The sequence below is a fragment of the Monodelphis domestica genome, chromosome 3 (genome assembly GCF_027887165.1).
Source record: "Monodelphis domestica isolate mMonDom1 chromosome 3, mMonDom1.pri, whole genome shotgun sequence".
NCBI classification, from domain to species: Eukaryota; Metazoa; Chordata; class Mammalia; order Didelphimorphia; family Didelphidae; genus Monodelphis; species Monodelphis domestica.
The window spans coordinates 493,467,543-493,489,105 of NC_077229.1; the positions used below are offsets into that span (position 1 = coordinate 493,467,543).

At 36.4% G+C, this 21,563-nt stretch overlaps 1 protein-coding gene across 3 annotated transcripts in view; it reads left to right on the forward strand.

The window, feature by feature from the left end:
• SCAMP1 (secretory carrier membrane protein 1) overlaps positions 1 to 16,985 on the forward strand; it is a 150,462-nt gene extending 133,477 nt beyond the window's left edge. For all 3 annotated transcript variants that reach the window (XM_007486437.3, XM_007486438.3, XM_007486439.3), the window contains 2 exons: positions 6,147 to 6,264; positions 13,461 to 16,985. In XM_007486437.3, coding sequence (XP_007486499.1) covers positions 6,147 to 6,264; positions 13,461 to 13,625 — 283 coding nt within the window. In that variant the 3' untranslated portion in view covers positions 13,626 to 16,985. The remainder of the gene's footprint in view (positions 1 to 6,146; positions 6,265 to 13,460) is intronic.
• Positions 16,986 to 21,563: the final 4,578 nt, after the last annotated feature.

Below are 21,563 nucleotides of genomic sequence, written 5' to 3' on the forward strand. Positions count from 1 at the left end.
GGGATATTTATTTACTCATAACACAGAAAAGATATTTAATAAGATTATAGCCCTACTTAGCTTAGATAGATAAAGTCCTTGTCACCTCTCTTTGGAAATGTTCAGCTGTGTAATAGGTGATGGTTCAAAAGATGTTGGGACACATACCAAGTCTGAAGGGTCCTAACTCTATGTAGAGAACCATTTTTTGCCTGCAGATAGATAGGAAGACACTTAAATATGGCCACAGGTATAAGGAAGTGACTTCAAAGGACAGTTCAAACTTTAGTCCCTTAGATAATCAAGTTAGGGGAAGGGGAGGTTTATCACCTTTCAGGGAAAAAATTTATTTAATCTTTCAGAGTGGGGTGTGAGAAATCTGGTAGATAGTAGTTCTATCAGATAGAACTCCAAACTAGGTTTTTCTCCCTTCACTTGCCTTCCCTTCTTATTTCTTCAATTATGTTTAAAAAACAATTTTTAACACTTAATAAACAATTTGAGTTCTGAATTCTTTCGCTATTCACCCCTCTTCCTAAGATAGCAAGTAATTTGATATGGTCAGATGCAGGTTTTTCTGATTTCAAGGTTAGCAATGCCTCATAAAAGATGAAACATTTTTTTCTGAACACAGGTGTATAGTTCAGTTGGTTTTTAGTCTGATGCAATATAGTTTTTATATTGCCTATTTCTTTAGGATTTAGGTGTACTTATTAAGTACAATAGCTAGTCCCTACTTTTCCAACTTATGAGGAATGACTTAATTTTCCTCTGTGTGCCTAGCCCCCCCCCCCCCTTTATTTTTGCCAATTGGGATGACATGAGGAGTTAGGGAGGCATCTCCTCTTATAAATGTAGATTTCTAGATAATTAATGTATTACTGGTGCCCATGAATGTCTGTTCCTACTCTCTAAACTTCATGTTAGAAAAGTTACCACTGCCATGGGAAAGATGATATCACAGACTTGAAAGGGGCCTTATAGCAGCCATCTATTCTAATCTGTACCTGAATAAGAATCCCATTTAAACCCCAAGAATGAGTCACCTAGGCATTGTTTGAAGATTTCTAGTGAAGGGGAGCCTTCTACCCCCAAATGGATTGTTTCTGAGTTTCTTTCCAAAGTTGAACTTGTATGATTCTGCTTTTCTTTAAGTTCCATCCATTGATTATCTGAGACCAAACAAAACATGTCCAAAATCTCTTCTGTGTTATAGCTCTTTAAAATATTTGAAGATAGCTATCCGGTCCCCTCCTAAGACTTGAGGCTAAACTTACAAATTATTTTCACCACTTCTCATATGACAGCATGTGCAATGCCCCATTACCGTATGTTTGCTTTCTGGACTTTCCTAAAAATGTGGATTCTAGAACTGAGCAGGGTATATCCTAGCTGATGTCTGACCAGGGTAGTATACAGTGGGACTGTCCTGGATACCTGCTAGGCCTCACGATGAAACAAATACTTCAATTATTCAGTCTTAAATTCATGGCTCTTTTTGGTGGCCATGTCACTTCACATCCTACTAAAATCCCTAGATCTTTTTAAGATGAATTTTTATAAGCACTTAATCTCCCATTTACTTCTTTGAGCTTACTTTTTTGAATTTAATAAAAACATATAGGTGGTTATAATATGGGTGTGGGTATACATATGTTCATATTAACTTTCATATTATTAGATTCAAATCCAGTGTTTTACTCTGTTGAACCTTTTTTTTTTGGAATCCTAGATGCCTTCTAGTTTGTCAGCTATCTCAATTTCCTCCCATGTGTCATTTTGGTATCTATGTCATCTATGACATTATAGAAGCAAATTGAAAAAATTGTTAATTAGCATTGGCCAATAAAGAGATTCATTAGGCCACTGCTAGAGACTTCCTTCCAAAATGATGTCATGACTTTTAGGGGATTTATCTGTTTCTGAATTCATCTAACTATTGTTGTCTAGTTCATATCTTGCCATATTTTCTGCAGTTATTTTTTTTTGTGGTTGATTGAACTGAAGTTTGATTGAACATTTATTGTAAATGTACACTTTTATGTCAAAGGGGACTGTCCCCTAATTTGTTTTTGTCAATGTGCCCAGCAAACATTTGTTTTGCTATCTTTCTTCTATTTCCCTCTTTTATCTAACTATTTTTTTTTATTTCATAGTATTTTATTTGATCATTTCCATGCATTTTTCATTAAAGACAAAGATCATTTTCTTTTCCTCCCTCCCACCCCCCCATGGCCAACGCGTGATTCCACTGGTATCATATGTGTTCTTGACTCGAACCCATTGCCATGTTGTTAGGATTTGCATCAGAGTGTTTGCTCAGAGTCTTTCCTCTGTCATGTCCCCTCAGCCATTGTAGTCAGGCAGTTGCTTTTCCTCGGTGTTTCTACTCCCTCAGTTTGTCCTCTGCTTACGGATAGTGTTTTTTTCTCCTTGATCCCTGCAGATTGTGCAGGGGCATTACATCTGCAGTTATTTTTTCATGAGATATTTATTCAAATGCTTTACTAAAATTTAGGTAAGTTTTGTTAAATCTTCCTGATTTACCAGTTTAGTTATCTTGTCAATAAAGAAAAAGAGAAAGAAGGTTAATCTGGAAACACTTTTTTGTTTTATTTTACATACATTTATATTGATATCTTTTGCCTTTATATCATTTAGTTTTCCCCTCCACATTCCTCTCCTTCCACCTCACCCAAGAACTATCTGTTCTTTATAACAAAAAAATTTTTTTAAAGAGAGAAGATTTAAAAAAACAAACAAACCCTATAAAACTGATCAACCATATCCCTTGATCTTTCCCTTCTTCCTATTTCTCCCTTTTCAAAGGAGTGGGGAGATATTTTCTTGTGTTTCTTTTTTGGGACCAAACTTGTTCTTTATTATTTTACAGCATATTCCAATTGTTTTGTTGCTATTGCTCTTTCAATTTACATTGTTGTATTGTATTGTAGAATGCAAATGCCTTCCTCCTAAGATTATCTACAGTTATACTATCTGTTGTTAGTAGATTGTCTCCCAAATCAGACTGTGAACATCTTGACACCAAGGACTGTTTCTTCCTTTATCTCTCTAGGGCTAAACCTATTTCCTTGCACATTAGTAGGCTATTTCAAAATGCTGTTGACTTGTAAATAATTAAATGATAAGGTAGTTTGGGCACTCACATTTGGAGAGAATAAAGAAAGGTGATGCAGAGCTGCATCTTAAAGGACAAGAAGGTCTCCATGAGGTGGGGTTAAGGAAAGAGTTTATTTCAGTTATGGAAGCTAGTTAGTGCAGTGGTATGGGGGGGTGGGGGGGGAAAGGGTCATGTGTGAGTGAGGAACAGAGAAGTCCAGTTTGGCTTTAGTTTAAATCAGTAGCACAAAGATACTTGTGCGTGAAAGAGATTTAAGTGGAAAAGCTGATGCACAGTGACAGTCCCACTCTCTCGGCATTGGAAGCCTGGGTCCAGTGGCACGAAAAATTGTTACATCTGGAGACTTCCTCAGCTGCATTGGTCAGCTGTGTTGTCTTTTGTGCTCCAACAACCCTAAGCACTCCACAGTGATTTGCTGCGTCGCCCTCTCAGCCATTGAACCTTCTTGTTGGTTTCTTCTGTCTGTTCGGCCAAAGCAGTCTTCACATGCTGGGTGAGCAAAGCCCTGGTTCACCAGGGGTCGATGACCCGATGGCTACCCTCACAAGGTTTAGCCGGCCTGTTGAAGCCGTTGCCCGGGGTGTGGCCGCTGCTGCATGCTAGTAGCTACTGGGAGCCACAAGTGAGAGCTGGGTGTCAGGTGGGGGTCAGAGGCTGGAGAGCTGTTTGGCCTATCAGCCTCAGCAAAACAGAGGCGCTGTTCCAACCTGCACCAGGGAGGCCAACGAACCAGCCGTGCATTACAATCGACGGCACGCAGCTTTCTAACGTCAACACTTTCAAGTATCTGAGCAGCACCATCTCCAACGATGGGTCCCTAGACCACGAAATCAATGCCAGGATCCAAAAGGCCAGCCAGGCACTCGGGCGGCTGCACTCCAAAGTCCTCCAACACAGTGGTGTAAGCACTGCGACGAAGCTCAAAGTGTACAACGCAGTGATCCTCAGCTCGCTCCTGTACGGTTGCGAGACATGGACACTGTACTGGAAGCACATGAAGCAGTTGGAGCAATTCCACCAACCCTCTCTCCGGTCAATCATGAGGATCCGATGGCAGGACCGAATCACCAATCAGGAAGTCCTCAACAGAGCCAACTCCACCAGCATTGAAGTCACAGTCCTCAAAACCCAGCTACGATGGTCTGGACACGGCATCCGCATGGACCCACAGCGAATACCAAGACAGGTATTCTATGGTGAACTGTCAGCCGGACTCAGGAAACAAGGCCGACCAAAGACAAGATTCAAGGATCAGCTAAAGTCCAACTTGAAGTGGGCTGGCATTACACCAAAGCAACTAGAACTTGCTGCCTCTGACAGAACCCACATTCACCAGGCCGCCACCACCTTTGAAGATGAACAACGTCGACGTCTTGCTGCTGCGTGTGAACGCCGACACCAGGCCACAACCGCACCTCCCGTAACAACTGGCGTCCCATGGCCCATGTGCCACAAACTGTGCCTCAGCCTTTGGACTCCAAAGCCACATGAGGGTACATCAATAGATGATAATGCACAAAGACAATAGTCATTCTCGGTCACCGAGAGACTACCACTATAAATCAGTAGCCCTTTCTTCAATGAGTGTCATAGAAAAAAAATGTGATATATTTTTTTTTTATGGCAGCAGGTACTATTACCCTGAAAATATTCTCTATTTTCTAAAACATATACTTGCATGTATTTTTGTACCTGAATTTGTGAAAGGTTTTTTTTATCTGCTGTTGTGGATAAAATCTTTAAAATAAAATGTAAAAAATCTTTAAATCTTAAACATTTCTTTTAAGCACAACCTAATCATTTGACATTGAAGAAAAGAGGAAATTTTAAATGTTCATCCATAAAATAATCTTGACTAAATGTATTATTAGGAAGTGCTTAAGAGCCCAGAGAGTTTTCATTATTTTAATGTGTCAGAAGCACCTTACTTTATTTACATTAAAACAATATCTTGTGCCAGTGAAGTCCTACTCCAGAGCCTCATGTTAGCTTGGAAGTAGCCTGAGCTTTTCAAAGGCAGTGCTGGTGCTATACCCTGTTAGTATATGAAGAGAGATTGACTGTTGGAGATGCATTTTCTTTTGTCTCTTTTATAAGTTTTGAGTTTAGGGGGCAGCCGGGTGGCTTGGTGGATTGAGAGCCAGACCCAGAGATGGGAGGTCCTGGTTTCATATATGACCTCAGACACTTCCTGGCTGTGTTTCACTTAACCCCCATTGCCAATCCCTTTCTGCTCTTCTATCTTGGAGCCAATCCTCAGTATTGATTCTAAGATGGAAGGTAAAGGTTTAAAAAAAAAAGTTTTGAGTTTAGACTCAGTGTGTTTGTCTGGGGTGGCTCATGACCACACTATCAGTTAAGGAAGTTTTTTGGCCATAACAATTTCATGAAAAACAATCAACTAAAGTAGAGGTGTCAAACACTGCTGCCAGTGGAAACCTGTAGCCCTCACATTCCTGTCATCCAAATTAAAAGGTAATTGGAAAATACTTCACAAATTTTTTAAAAATACAATTAAAAGATAGATAAGATATCATTTTAAAACTAATTAAGTATGCAACCACCAGGGATGTATGGCATAGTAGTATAGCCCACATTCCTATTTGAGTTGTACACAAGTAGATGAAGACATCTTCTTTGTATCAATGGAGAAAATTGTTACGTTAATGAAATCTGTATTGCAAGTACATATCTTTTGAAGTATCTAGGCATAGAAGTATCTTGGAAAAAAAGATTTTGTGAAAATTTTAACACATTTGGTATAATTATTCTTTTAACTTTTAGATTTAATAATTTTTACACTACTAATATATTATAATCATTAGTATATATTATATATATTATTATACTATTTTATTTAGATACAAAGTTGTTACATAGAATGTGCATAGGGTCATTTATATAAAGCAAAATCTAATTTAGAGACCTTAAGTGACCTGTGTTTTTAGAAAAGTGAGGTGACCACCTGTATTAAAATTTGAGTTAATGTAAATATGTTTCCCTTGTCTTTTCTGGTTCAACTCAGTGGTTGGATTTCATCCTTAACTGGACTCAACAAAAGTATTCCTGTTGGAATCATGATGATGATCATAGCAGCACTTTTCACAGCATCTGCAGTCATCTCTCTAGTTATGTTTAAAAAGGTAAGAGGAGTCCTACAACTTTAGATTTTATTGTTAGGTTTTTCTCTTTTTTGTTCTCATGTAACCTAGTATCAGCACCCTCTTCATATAGCTCATTATACCTTGAGTTTAGCCAGACATACTTGGCATACTGTGTCTTCTAGTAGAGCACTAAAGCCCATGGAGCCACATTTTATTACCCCCTCCCATTCTATTCAGGAAGGAAAAAAATGAGACTCCTATATTCTTCCCCCCTGCCTTCCTCTCTTCCATCTCCTTATAAGGACGTGCCTAGTGACCCTCCTTCCAAGCTTTTTAAATAATGACATAGGATCACAGATATTGGGAAGCCACTTTGTTCAAGCCTCTCATTTTACAGCTGGGGAAATAGGTCACACAGGGAGTAAACATCACTGGCGGGATTTGAATGCAACTCCTCTGACTCTATAGGCAGTGAATGTTCTTTTTGTTGTACTGTGTATCATATTGCAGGGGGGTGAAATTTCTTTTCTTTTCTTTTTTTTGGCCCAGAAGTAGTCTTTCTTTGTATTATTAGTCTGTCTATCCTCCTCTATTATATTCTACTAATAGTAATAGTAGTAATAATAACAAACAACAACAATAATTAGCTAGCATTTGTATAGTATTTTGTGCCAAGCACTATGCTAAGCACTTTACAGATATTATCTGAACAGTTGAGGAAACACCGAGGTCCTGAGACTGGCTTTGAACTGAGGTCTTCCTGACTTCAGGCCTAAGGCTCTATTTACTATGTCTTTTTTGGAGTTGAGGTAGGTGAGGATGTGACTTGAACTAGGATGAAGTATGCTAGTGTTTGAAGCTGAGAGCTGAGCTTTTTTTGTGTGACTGTCACTTGATTTCTTTGATCTTCAGTTTTCTCATCTGTAGCACGGATCTAATGATACCTATTATATAACTTCTAGGATTGCTATGAAGATTAAAATGAAATGATATATGTAACTCTGCTTTAGGAAATAGAGTGTTTTATAAACTTAAGGCATTATTGCCTTCTCTAAATGAACTCAACTGAGTACATAAAGTATTAATAAAGTGAGAGTGCAACACTTCATGCACTACATAGCTTAGAAACATATTATCATGAAACGAAAAGAAAATGGTGGCTCGGAGAATCCCACATTTAGACAAAAGAAAAACTAGCATGTTAGACACTCCCAGAACAGAAGGGAAAATGGGAGAGGAAATAGGAGTTGTTTGCACTCCTGTATAATAGTATGCTTCTTCCCCACTCCCCCACTCCTACCAATGAAAACAACCTTTAGTGTATCGGCTGTGAGACTCTCCTCTTGCAAATGGTGCCTAAAATGGTTACCTTTAATTGTTGAATTGAGAGATGATGTTCTAAGAAAATCATCCTTCAAATGAGAATTGGACTAGTCCTATGACATAGGTTCTTTCCAAACCTAGGATTTTATGGGATTCTTTGTGAAGTTAGAGAATAACTTGGTACATTTGGTGTGAAGTGGTGATATGACATTGGTGCTATATATTGTTTATCTCTCATCTGAATTATTTGGGACAAACTATTCTTCTTTTGAATTATTTTATACAATGAAAAAGTTATTTGTAAATAAATTAACTATGGTAGTAACTTGTTATTTATGGGAAATTTATTATGAATTCACTTTTAAGGCAATAGATTTTTTTTAAAAACCCTTACCTTCCATATTATAAGCAATACCGTGTATTGGTTCCAGTTCAGAAGAGTGATAATGGCTAGGCTAGGGGGTTAAGTGACTTGCCCAGGGTCACAAAGCTAAGAAACATCTGAGGCCAGATTTAAACCCAGTGCCTCCCTTCTCTCTGCCTGGCTCTCATTCCACTGAGCTACCCAGCTGCCCCTGGCAATAGATTATATATAGTAAGGTGAAAAATAACATCTTTTTTTTTTTTGGACTTTTGCATTTTGTACATTGGATTTCCAAAATTGAGCCACACATTCGCTTTTAAATTTGCAACATTTTGGGACAGTGAATAAATATCAACAAAACCAATTTTATGTCTAGTATCCCTACTTTATAAAGTCAGAGGAAAAAATCCATTTTCTGCCCTCTTAAATTTGTTCTTGCCATAACTTTTTGCTGTAATTTAGTTTTTTCTCCTCCCATCCCCATTTGTCCAAGTAAGTAGGGTCCAATTAAAATTCTGCTCTTTCATGAAGCTTTCTTAGCACCCTGTTCTTGGTGATTGCTGCCACATTATGGTTTAGAAAGTACACATTGTAGCATAGATGATCATCATAGGATTTTAGAGTTGGAATAATAACTCTAAACATTTATAAAATACTTAAAAGTTTTACCCTATGAGGTATAGTACCAGTGTTGTTATCTTTTTTTATATCAAGAAACTAAGATTTGAAGAGTTTGTAATTTACCCATGATCATATCTCAGCTAGTCATTTTCCAAGATGAGAGTCAAAGTCAGGTCTCTTGACTGTTAGTTAAGTTGATCACTTTTATCTCCTGTTTCACACTGCCTCCAAAGAGTTTTCAAAAGAACTTCAGAGGTTGAAGGAAATGACTATCTGAAAAAAAAAATGCTGTCTCTAACATCTAGGACAAATCGTCATTCAGCTTTCACTTGAAGTCTCTTCCGTGAAGAGAAACTTGATCCTTTTCAAAGTAACGTGTTAAGCTTTTGGATAGCTCTGATGTTAGGAAGGTTTTCTTTGTATTACTTTCAAATCTACATCCCTGCACCTTGTACCTCATTGACCCTACCTAGTTCAGTATTCTCCCCACCCTCCCCAATCCCTCTCCCACCCGGGGCCAATTAAAACAAGCCAGAAGTTTCCCTTCTACATGACAGCCCTTCACCAGCTTGAAATTGTGATCCTGCTTCCATCTCTGTCGTGTCCAGGTACCATGGAAGCATTGGCCAGATGTCGCTGACCTTCATAGGCTAGTTTAGTGATCCTTCAGGAGACAACATGATAGAGTGAAAAAGCCTGTGAACTGAGAGACTGGCTGGACCTTGGCCTCTGACACTGTTCCCTAACTGTGTGACTACATAACCTCTCTTATGTTCTAGCTGTAGCATTTATTGTACAGGGTTATTTTGAGGACCAAATGAGGTATTTCTTCTGTGTAAAGTGCTAAAGAGTCATAGAAATATCAGCTATCAACTATCATTAATTCTTTAATTAATAATAATTAAAAAAAGAAATGAGTTTAATGTGATATGTCATGTTTTTGAACCCATACTGTCTTATAGAAGTCAGCAGTTTCCTTTCCAAGTGTTCACAAACCCATTCCTTCCATAAGTTTAATTCTAGATTTTTTGCTAGAGATGGAAGTTTAAGTGCCTTAGTAGTAGTTTGATGAGTCTTTCTTTTTCCTTTTTAAAATTAGAACATTTGTCCATCTCTAGTCCTGTGGGACCTCTCAGATGCTACCTGCTTTTTTTTTTCAGAAGTTACCAATAGTGGCTTAGGATTGTTAAGGGGTAAAATTAGGGGTTATTGACTGAATATATTATACTAGTGGTCACCAGGGATTAATTCAATCCCAATCAAATGCCCAAGTCAGTTTGGGATTTTTATGGTGGTTTAAGAAGAGAGAGAAAAGGGTATAAATTTTTCTCCGGCCTAGCATAAGCCAAGTGAAGTTCAGAGAACTCAGCCACAAGGCCTCCTCAGAAGATTAAAGCTAGCTCAGTTTCCAGCCATGAGGGGCCTCCTAAGAGGATAGTGCTTTAGGGGGTAAAGGAAAGGAAGAATCAGCCTAATCACTCACCCAGGTCGCTCAGGTAAGATGCCTCACCTAACCCACGCTGCAGAGCTTCTCCAGTCACCTCACTGGCAAGCCACAACCCCCAAACCGCCAAGATGCCCAGCATGCTGCCATGAGCCACATGAGCCAGAGAGGGAGTAGGCGGAGGGAGGAGGTGACACAAAATATATAGACCGTTCTTTACATCATTCCTGTGTCTCACATGTACAAGTGGTAGCTTAAGCTTGACTTAGGACAGCCCAGGGGTCTATCAGTTATTTCTTATTTGTCACTTGTTAGCACATGTCTGTCATAGATCATCCTCCTCACCACTTAATCCTTAAGTAGGGGTGTAGACATTCCTGGTTGCTAAGATTTTAAAGTCTAATCAGGGTGGAGAAAATCTAAAATTCACAGAACTCACGTCTGTATGTTCCTTCAATACTCTGAGATGTTGTTTGGTCCATAATCATTCTTATGCATTAAAAAGATAAGTTTTTGAAGTTGTATCTAGGGTGAATTGAAGTGAAGAGAGACTGGAAGCAGGGTGATCATTTCAAAACTGTTATAGTAGAGGCAAGAGATCATGATGACCTGAATCAGAGTGATGGAAATGAATAAAGAAGGAGGGGATAAATATCAGTTATTGCTGAGAACTTGGTAATGAATTGGTAGGAAGAAAGAGGGACCCCTGCAGACTTACAATGGAAGTGATATTGGCACAGAGGCAAAGGAAGCAGGATTCAGAGGAAATAGGAATTCAATTTGAGACATACTGAGTCTGAGCTAGAATTGGTGAGATTAATTATGAATAGTTCTAACAAAAAACTACTTTCTGGTTATTAGTTTTCTTCAGAACTGGCTATTTTTCAATCCCTTAAGAGCCATATGTTGTTAGCCATTACTTGTATCCACCAGGGGTCAGGCTCATCATTAAGTTAAAGGCCTATAGAGGAACCTATGTCCTTGTAACTAGCCTTTTGAGAACTGCCTTTTAGTTTATTATTACATCCCTTTTCCTTCACATGCTGAAAGTGCTACATGAGTTATATTTACTTCATAATTTGAAGTAAGGGAGAATGAATAATTAAAGATTATGTGATAGCCTTAGAGAAAATTGGGAACACTTTTGAATAATCACTTACATATAGAGACTCACTGCCTTAAAAGAACAATTCAAATTTAACTTAATTTTTAAAATTCCTACTATGCCTTAAATGACTGATGTGACAGATACTTTGTCAAATATCAAAAAAAAACAACAACATTTAAAATAGAGTCACTGGAATGGGGAACCGCCTTCCTCCCAATTATTGGTTATTAACTGAAAGAAGATTTTTCTCCTCTAAATCTGATATCATAGTGCTGATTGCTATATTTCCCATCAATTTGCACCTCTTTTTGACTTTGAGATGTTTTAGTCATCAGGAATATTATTATTTTGGCTCCGTTTTCTACTTTATATCTAGTTTTCTAAATTCATCATATTTATCATTCCTTAAAGTACTTCAAATTCTATAATTGATTCAGCCCTCTTCCTCAGTTATTCATTATGTATTTTCTAGCCAACATTTTATCACAGTGATGCTCGGAACATTTCTGCAATCTCCTTGGGATATAGTCACAGTAGTGGAATCTCTGGGCCAGAAAGTTTGAACAGTTTAGTAATTTTTGTTGTATAATTCCAAATTACTTTTATAGTTCCTCTAGTAGTGAATTGGTTTCCTATCTTCAAACAGTCCTTTGATCTGTGAATTTTCTTATCTTTTCCAGCTTGATAGATGAGTTGATACCTTGTTTTAGTTTGCATTCTGTGATTATTAGTCATTTTAGACAATTTTAGATGGTTACTGGTAGCTTAATATTTTAATGTGTATTTTAACTAATGTTATATATAAACATTAAAAATATTCTAATTAACAATGTATTTTTCCCTTCCACCTCACATATAATTTTTTTGTCTTTTATTTTTTTAATATTTATTTTAAAATATTTTCCCATGGCTACATGATTCATGTTTTCTCCCTCCCCTCTTCTCTCTCCCTTCCTGGAGCTGACAAGCAATTCCACTGAGTTACACATATATTATCATTCAATACCTATTTCCATATTATTCATTTTTGTATGAGAGTAATCTTTTAAAACCAAAACCCCAAATCATATACCCTATACATGTGATAAATAATGTTTTTCCTCTGTGTTTCTACTCCCACTGATTTTCCTCTGGATGTGGATAGTGTTCTTTCTCATAAGTCCCTCAGAATTGTCCTGGGTCATTGCATTGCTTTTATTAGCAAAGTCCAATACATTTGATCGTCCCACAATATTTCTGTTACTGTGTACAATGTTCTCCTGGTTCTGTTCATTTCTCTCCACATCAGTTCATGGAGGTCTTTACAATTCAAATAGAAATCAAGCAGTTCCTTATCCCTTTATAGCACAGTAGTATTTTATCAACATCATATACCACAATTTGTTCAGCCACTCCCCAGTCAAGGGACAGACACTTCCTCATCTTCCAAAAAATTTTTGCCACCACGAAAAGCATAGCTATGAATATTTTTGTACATCCATTTTGTATTATCTCTTTGGGGGTTGCAAATGTAGTACCCACATATAATTTAGAAGAAAAAGTTCTTGTAACAGAAGCAATATTTATTCAAATAAATTCCCTCAGTGTTTAAGTTCAGAAATATATGCCCCATAGTTAGTCCAGCACTTCTTTGCCAAGAAGTAGATAACATGTATCTAATCAGTCCTTTGGAATCATGATTGATCACTTCTTTTGAACAGAGTGCTTAAGTCTAATTTTAGCTGCGTTTGTTTTATTCAAAATTTTTCAGTTTTATGTAATCAGAATTGTCTATTTTTTCTTTTGTGATCCTCTCTCTTTCCCTTGTTTGCTCATGAACTCTAAAAGGTACTGCCTTCTTGGTCCTCTTATTTATTATTTCACTATTTCTAAGACATATCAATTTGAACCTTATTTTTGATATGTGAAATGAGATGCTAGCCTATGTCTCCTTTCTGTCAAACTGCTTTCTAGTTTTTCTGGCAGTTTTTGGCAAATAACAAGTCCTTCTTTCCAAACAGGAACTGAAGTTTTTAGATTTCTCAAACACAATGCTACTGTTTTCTGCACATTGTTTACCTGACCTATTCCAATGATCAATCTTATTTTGGACATACGAAATCATTTTAATGATTATGGTTTTGTAGTAGTTTAAGATTTGGCACTCCTATAGATCACCTTCTATCTTATTCATTTCATTTTTTCCCTTGAGATTCTTGACTTCCTTTTTAGGGTTGTCTTTTTTATTCAGTATATTACTGAAAAATCTAACCTCATTCCAGTCTTTCTAAGCACTTTTAGATTATTCTCTCTGAGTTGCTTAAATTTTTGTATGTCTGTAGCTGACAATATATATAACGTTGGAAACTTTGCCATTTTCCTCTTTGCCTCCATAGGTGCATGGACTATACCGTACGACGGGTGCTAGTTTCGAGAAGGCCCAGCAAGAGTTTGCAACAGGGGTGATGTCTAATAAAACCGTACAGACAGCAGCTGCAAATGCAGCTTCAACAGCAGCAACAAGTGCAGCCCAAAATGCGTTCAAGGGTAACCAGATTTAGACAAATCTTCAGACAACAACACACTGTTAACCTTTTGACTAATTTTTCTCAAGTTACTGTATTATTCTATGAAGATTTTTATGTTCAAAATACACACTATCCATAGCATGTATGTTTCCTGTTCACCTGTGCATGGGCTAAAACCAGGAAAAGTTCTTTGTTTGATTCCTTAACATTATTTTTTCTTGAACAATATTTTAGTGCCCCTCCCTCACAAAGAAAAAGATTATACTGTATGCTAAATAAATATTCTCCATATTTTCTGGGGGATGAATGTTTCAATGACTTATTTCAGTGATGGAACACTGAAATTAACAAGGTACTCCATTATGATTAAAAATGCATTTAGGTTTTAGCTACAGTAATCCTTTTGAGAGTCTTTCATTAGATATGAGGGACATTTAGGAGCAAGTGCATTGATTCTTGATTTCTGTGTCCCTGTTTTGTATAGAAAGAAATAGGGTAGGCTGAGAGTTTGGAAAGTTCAATTTGACTTGCTAGAGTGGAAGCTTTATGAATTGATGATGGGCCTGTGTGCATTCAGTAAGAGCTGATGTAAATTTCAATTTTATTTTTTATTTTCCTTTTTAGGGTAATAGTTCTTTTGATATCAACCTGTAAGCTTGCATGAACACTGTTGAGTTATTTAAATTTAAAAAAATTAGTATTTTGGTTCAGAATTTATCTGTACCATTTATAATTACAGGATTTGGTGGAATGTTTTTCAAATCATAGAAACATTTTAAATAGAATATTATACTCATAAATTAAAATTGATTTGGGGGCTCAGATATTCTAACAGTAGAATATGCAATGCTCTGTACAGTTGAGTCCAAACATAATTGATGGAGTAGAATTAAGTGATAATACTTGCTCTTTTAAAAAAAATCAGTATTCATGTCTTAGAAAAAATGCTGTTAAAGAAAAGATGCTTTCTTAGTTCTTGATATATATACCCTTGTTTGTGGTTAGTCTTTTCTACCCTTACTTGGAGTGAAATTTTGGTTGTATTAAGGACTTAATGTTTGCATGTGTCATTTGTGTTTTAACAATGAAAATTGTATTTTAACATTGGTATTAACTTTCTTAGCTTTACAAGGCAGGTTGCCCTTTGTCCCCGAATAGAAATATACAGTGTTTTAACTTATTTTTCTTCTGTTATTGTCACTGGTAATGATTTTTTAAGCTGATGCTTCACACATACTTGAATTCCTTTTATTGCACTTCAGTCGTTGGAATTTGAGACAAATCAAGTGAATTGTTTAAATTCTGTAGTAGCAAGACTTTCACGTGGAAGTAAGTAGGAAACTTAAAACATTTAAATATTCATCTCATTCTGAGAAGGGATATGAAAGTAAAGCTAAGTGTATTTTTAATTGTGTAGGTTATACTACTCACTTGCCTCCATGCTACACAGAACTTTCATTGTAATACATTTGGCTTCATACCTTTCCAAGTCATCTTTTTAAAAAGTCATGGAGATCTTTGAGCAATTTTTAAGGAGAAATCAGACATTTCTAGAGAAAGGAATAGATTGATCTGATTTTTATATGTAGGGAAATATGTTTGAGTGGAATACAAAGCCTTATTTTTAAAAAATTCAGATCAACACCAATTAAATACTTGAAAACTAAAAAACTCATCCTTTCTTCGTTATAAAGTTAAATAAAATGCTGGCCCAGCTTAGCAATCTGACTGACATAGCTCCTGCTGTTTAGAATTATTGTGTAAATAACTTGGCCAAGTAATGTGGATCCAGTCACCTTTCTGTTGAATTTATTTGGGACTATGATAAATTTATATACTTGAAATACATTTCTACATTATTATTAGAAAAATCTAGTTCCTAGTATAAAGCTATTTTTCCATAAATATTTTCTTTGGTAGTAACCCCTGTACAACTTATAAAGTAAGCACTGCAAATGAAATTTTTAGAGCAATTCTTCCTGCTGCTGAGAGGTATTAGACTATATAATGCTTTGTGTTTTATTGTAATAATTTCATAGTGGTTAAAACCATAGTGGTTAAAACATTGACTACTAAATGTCACAAGAGCATTCAATTCATATTCCAAATCTATACTGGTGTTTCCTTAAACCACAGATAAAAATTTGTTTCTCGGAGGATCTCTAAAATTAGAAAGGAGATTAATTATTGTTTCCTTCAAAACAGAAATGTTTTTAATTACATTTTTTATTTTAAATTGTCATTATTGAGTATAAAAGGATTCATGAAACCAACAGGTCCTTCTCTTGTGTAAGGGAAAGTTGGGAGGTATTTTGAATCTATTTGTTTGGATACTCTTGTTATAAGTTTGCTCTTTTTCTAAAGAGCAAATTTGTGTTAAAAATATTGGTGTAATGTCCAAAGTCAGGTGTGAAAGGGGCTTTAAATCATAACTCCTTAAAGGAATTACTTTGCTTTAGTCAGTAATAGAAAATATTCATGTGTTCACTTTGAAAGCATAGGCTGTTTGTTAAAAATGTTTTATACTTTACAGTAAAAATTCCAGGTTCCTGTCACAGAGCAATTTAAGCATAATGTGCACCCATTTACTTTTTGTTTTTTAGTAATAAATTGTGGCTAATTTATTTCAAAGTAAAGTTTGGACACTGGAAGTCATTTGCACTAGAAGTCATTTGCTTAGGATTGGGATTATTTATCTGAGGGATGTTTGTATATTTTGTAAATGACTAATAATGCTTTGCTATCATGGTGACGACTGTCTTGGTTCTATATAAATGCCCTTCTCATCTGTCCCTCTGATGTTGCATGTTTGAGTAGTTTGAAATTTTTGTATATTTATTGTATTAACAGAGTGTCAGAAAATAAAATACTGTTTACTGGATGTTTGCTCTGTATAGTCTTAAAGAATACATTAAAAATTTAAAGACAGGAGTTATCAGGTGGTCTGATCTGTACAGAGAATTCCACATTTGAAGTTTTAAGATTTATATATAATTTTATAAGTTTTTGAAACAAGAAATAACCTAGACCCACCTAGAATTTGACTGTACACCATGTTTTAAGAAAATATTTCAAAATATTCAACAGATAAATGTTTGTCTTATATATTAGACTCAGAAAGCAGTGGAGTATGGACTTGTCTGTACTGAATCTACTTTTCAGCGTTAAACACAGATGCCCTGTCTAAAATTGAACTAGATTCAATGTATCCTGTCTAGAATTTAAACTAGATATGTTTATTTTTTGATTCCATTGATACTTCTGTATCAGTATTTTCTTGTTGTATTTGTTTCTTTTGTGTCCTTCTCTGCCCTCATCCTTCTCTCCCCACCTCCAGCATCACTGCTGAATGTGCTGATCTAGAGAATAAATTGTATTGCTGGATTCCCCACATCCTTATCTGAAGATTTATTTATTTTTTGCAGAAACATGATTTAGAAAGATGTTTGTGCATGTTACAGAAGTGAGTTTGGAGTTCCACAACTTATTAGGAAAATGTTTTTTAAGTTAACACTTCCTCATCTACCTTGAATGATACTTGTATTTAAATTTTTTTTTCCTGTTTATTTCTTTAATCTGTTGCTAAGCTTTTCTCTCAAAACATTAGCATCAACACCAATTTGTACACTTTTACTAGTTAAAAATCAACAATTACTACTACTTTTCATATGCAGAATTCATTGAGGGGCATTTTTTGCATCAGAATTGTTGCATACTTATACCCTCATCTACTTCTCCCTTTGGTTTGAGAAATTTTTTAGAAGTCATCTGTTGATTGGATCTAGTTTGAGCCCTCCAGAAGTTAAAATAAATATGGTTAGAAATTTTTTTAATTATGATTATTATCACAAGTGACCCAAGCCAATAAAATAGCATTAATAGCCCTCCACATGGCTATAATATGATAATATAATAGTAATAATAATAAATAAATATGATTAGCTAAATGTTGGTTTTTTAAAAAATTGTTTACTAACCTTATTTTAGGATTTAATTCATTATAATACACTGATTTGGGACAGAATAATTAAAAATCTTGATAAGCAGTATACAGTGAAGATTTCTTTGGAAAGATAGAATTAAATTATATTCCAAGCCTTGGTGTTAAAAGCACATCAGATGTGTATGTCTTAATTTAACATTACAGAAATGGAAATGTTTCTTTTAAATTTTATGATATTTTCTTATTAAAAGTTACAAGCTTCACTTGGATGATGATTACCTCCCTGCCTCCCTTCCCACCCCACCCCCCCACCCCCAAACCAGGCTGTCTTGAATCAGCATTAGTTTATTGTTGCACTGATTCCAGAGATGGTTCATTAAAGTAAATCTTAGAGCTTAAAAGGATCTAGTAACTTTTAAAGTCATAAACTATACCTAAACTGTACTAGATTGATGGGCATTTGTTCATTTAAACTCCCCAGAGAAAGATTACATTTGTTACCTTAAAATGATATTCAAGTCTCTCAAACAAATGGATACGGTAGTTCTATCAGTCCAGACTTTCTTCTAGTGGTTTTGGATTAAAATTTTTTTTCTAATCAGCATATAGATTTTCACCAGCACTATTCACATTTCTTAATACTCCACTACTATCATATGGTAAGAAAGCCATAGAATAATAACACTTTAAGTCGTATTCAAATTGTATGAATTCCACAGCCTGACCTACATTATCTTCGAATGTTGATCCATTTCATTTTAAACCTAATAGCCTCACCAACCTAACCAACAAGCTTCAAAAGAATATAATGATCCCTTTTTTTTGTTTGCATTTTTGAATAGGAAGATAATTTTGAATCTTGTGTTTTTGTTGTTTATGAGTTTTAATAATACATATTTAATTTCTAATCTAAGGGTTCTTAACCTTTTTTGGTTTGACTTTCATAATCTGAGGAAACCAATAGACCAAATCTGAGAATATTTTTTAATTTTCTTAGATCAAATACATAAGACTACAATTACTTTCTTTGAAGTAGTTTTTATTAAAAATTTTAACAACAAAAACAGCCTATTAGACTTCAGGTTAAGAACTCCTGCAGGTCTATCCCCATAACTGTTAGTACCCTTATGTGGAACACAGAATCCTCCATAACTCTTGCAGTGTGTTAGCTACTTCTGTCTTCGTCTCATTTAGCAGACTTCCTCTAGGTTTTTCATGTAATGATCAATGGATCCTTATATATGAAACTATGAAACCTCCCTGAAGAAAAAAGCCCCTAGTTATTATCAGTTCTTTCAGCAATTGCATCATTCTAGATGGAGAATCCCAGATTGAGACTGAAGATGAAGCAATACCACTGACGTCCTTGGAATTTCTACCCTGACATCTCAGGATAAGCAACACTGACTTTGTGAAAGAGCAGGAGGAAATGATGTTTGTAAGAGGGGGAAATTGTAATCAAGAAAAAGCCACCCATTATTTTGTTACTATAACTGCTTGACCTTCGGGTTCTCGTCATTGTTTCCACAAGGCCTAATCTGTGGCATCTTCCACATTCCATTTTTTTCCCTTCCTGGTAAGGGTGGGTGGGTCCATACCTGTGTGAGGCACACAGCCTAGCCTGTGGCAACCTTCATATCCCCTGACATACTTTGATTTTAGTTTGAAAGTTTCTTAGAGGCCCCCCGTCTTGCATATTTGTGTTTCTACTAAAGGGTACTCATGGCTTTGGGATTTTAGAAGTACTTTTAGAAGTAGCCCTCAGCCCTTTGACAATAGAGGAATCCTTGGATTTCAGGAAGGACTAAGCTGAACCTTTTAGTACCTTGCTTAATATTCCGAGGGGAAATGTGACGGTCCTGAGCTCCTTCTTTTCACCTGCCTTTAATCGGCAGAGCTTCCAGTCTACTATTACTTTACCTTTGAATGTGTTTGTAGGTAGTTGAGGAGATGAAAGGTAAGATAGGAGAGGGATGGATTCAAGGGCCCAGGTAGAGTCATTTAGGATTAGGGGAATAAAGTATTGGGCAAATTATGAAATAGAGAAGAGATATAAGGAGGAGAGTAGAGAATACAAAGGAACTCTTGATTCATATTTTTTCAAGAAGATGACGAGGTCCTTCTGTGAGGGGACTGGACAACCTATTCCAGGAGTCTGATGGTCAGGCAAAATGTGAGTTAGAATGAATTTCAGAAGTTATGCCTGAGCGGGGGCAGCTGGGTAGCTCAGTGGATTGAGAACAAGGCCTAGAGATGGGAGGTCCTGGGTTCAAATCCGGCCTCAGCCACTTCCTAGCTGTGTGACCCTGGGCAAGTCACTTGACCCCCATTGCCTAGCCCTTACCACTCTTCTGCCTTGGAGCCAATACACAGTATTGACTCCAAGACGGAAGGTAAGGGTTTAAAAAAAAAAAAAAGTTATGCCTGAGCAAGAATAACCTCAACGTGATACACAACAAATCTTTTGTTTGGTTTTCAGCTCTCCAATGAATCTTGTAACCATGGTAAAACATTCTAAATTAATTAAATAAAAATTTCTGAATTTAAATTAAAAAAAAAAAAGGGAACCCAGCGTGTCTCCCATTCTACTTTTGGAGAGCTGTACTTATTAGGAAGATTTCTTTCTGACATCAAGGCTAAATTGTCCCTGCCATTTCTACCCGTTGTTTCTGCTTCTGCCTTCTAGAGCTAAGCATAACAAATGTAAACCCTCTTCCATGTGACAACCCTTGAACACAGCCATCATGTGGGTTTTGGATTCACCATTCAAAGTTACTTCAACTTCTCCATCAATAACACGGACTCAAAGCTTACCATCCGGGTCGCCTTCTTCTGTAAACACTCTAGTTTATAAAACCCTTCCTCAAATATGGCACCTGGAATTTTGAACGCAATGCTTCAGTTGTGGTCTGGCAGTGTGGAAGTAGAATCAACAAGACTTGCCAACTGATTGAATATTAAAGATGATAGAAAGGAAGAGTCGAGTCACTGTTTGGTCTTTCTGCTTTCCAGATTCTTACCTCTCCATTGCATCCTCACATCACTACCAAATTCATATTCCTAAAAAACAGATCTGACTGCAGGTTACTATTTTGCTCAAAAAATCTTCTGTTTCCTTATAAGGGAACTAGAACCTGAGATTCTTAACCCAGGATCCAGATTCCACAGATGTGTGAACTTGGATGGAGAAAAAATACATCTTTATTTCCACTGACCTCTAACTGAAATTTAGCATTTTCTCTAATTATTAAGAAGGGATCCATGACACACAAAAAAGCATAGAATCCTGACTATAGGATAAAATACAGACTCAGGTTGGGATCTTGCCTCCTTGCTGTGAAGGCTCCCTACCTTCTCTAAAATGCACTCCCTTCTCATCTCTTCCTCTTAGAATTCCTCATTTCCCCCAAGGCTCAGTTGAGGGTGCCATTAGTACTCTCTCCATCCTGAAGTAACCGTCTGTCCATTTATTTGCACATGTTATATGCCCTCGTTGAGGGCAAGGATCATTTCCCATCTCCTGAGCACCCATGTAGTTGCTGCTTTAGTGTTTTCTTCAGTTGAATCATGTGAACTTGACATGCTCAAGTCGTATCACTTCCTTCTTTGATAACATTTTCATTGCTGCCATCTGCTTTTTAAAATCATTGTGCTTCTGTGGGGTGCCAGATAGAATCAGTGACCACTTTTAGAGATAAGGAAATTGTGCTCAACGTTTAAATGGCATGCCCATGTGGCAACGTCAGCATGAGAGGCCGTTCTCTTACTTTCCTATTGACAGTTACTTTCTTGGTTATTGTCACTAGGATTTACCACTATTCGATCAAATTTGAAAACTGAATTTTATCTCCTCCAGCAAACTGGTTCCTCTTCCTCCATTTTTGGTTGATACTTTCTCTCATCCTGTGGTTAGAAGTGTTGGGCCATCCTTTGACCTTCCCCTCTTTATCTCTCTTCTCCACAGTTACCAAGTCTTACTTGCTTCATAAACATGTCGCCCTCTTCTCTCATTTTCCTCTGACATCTCT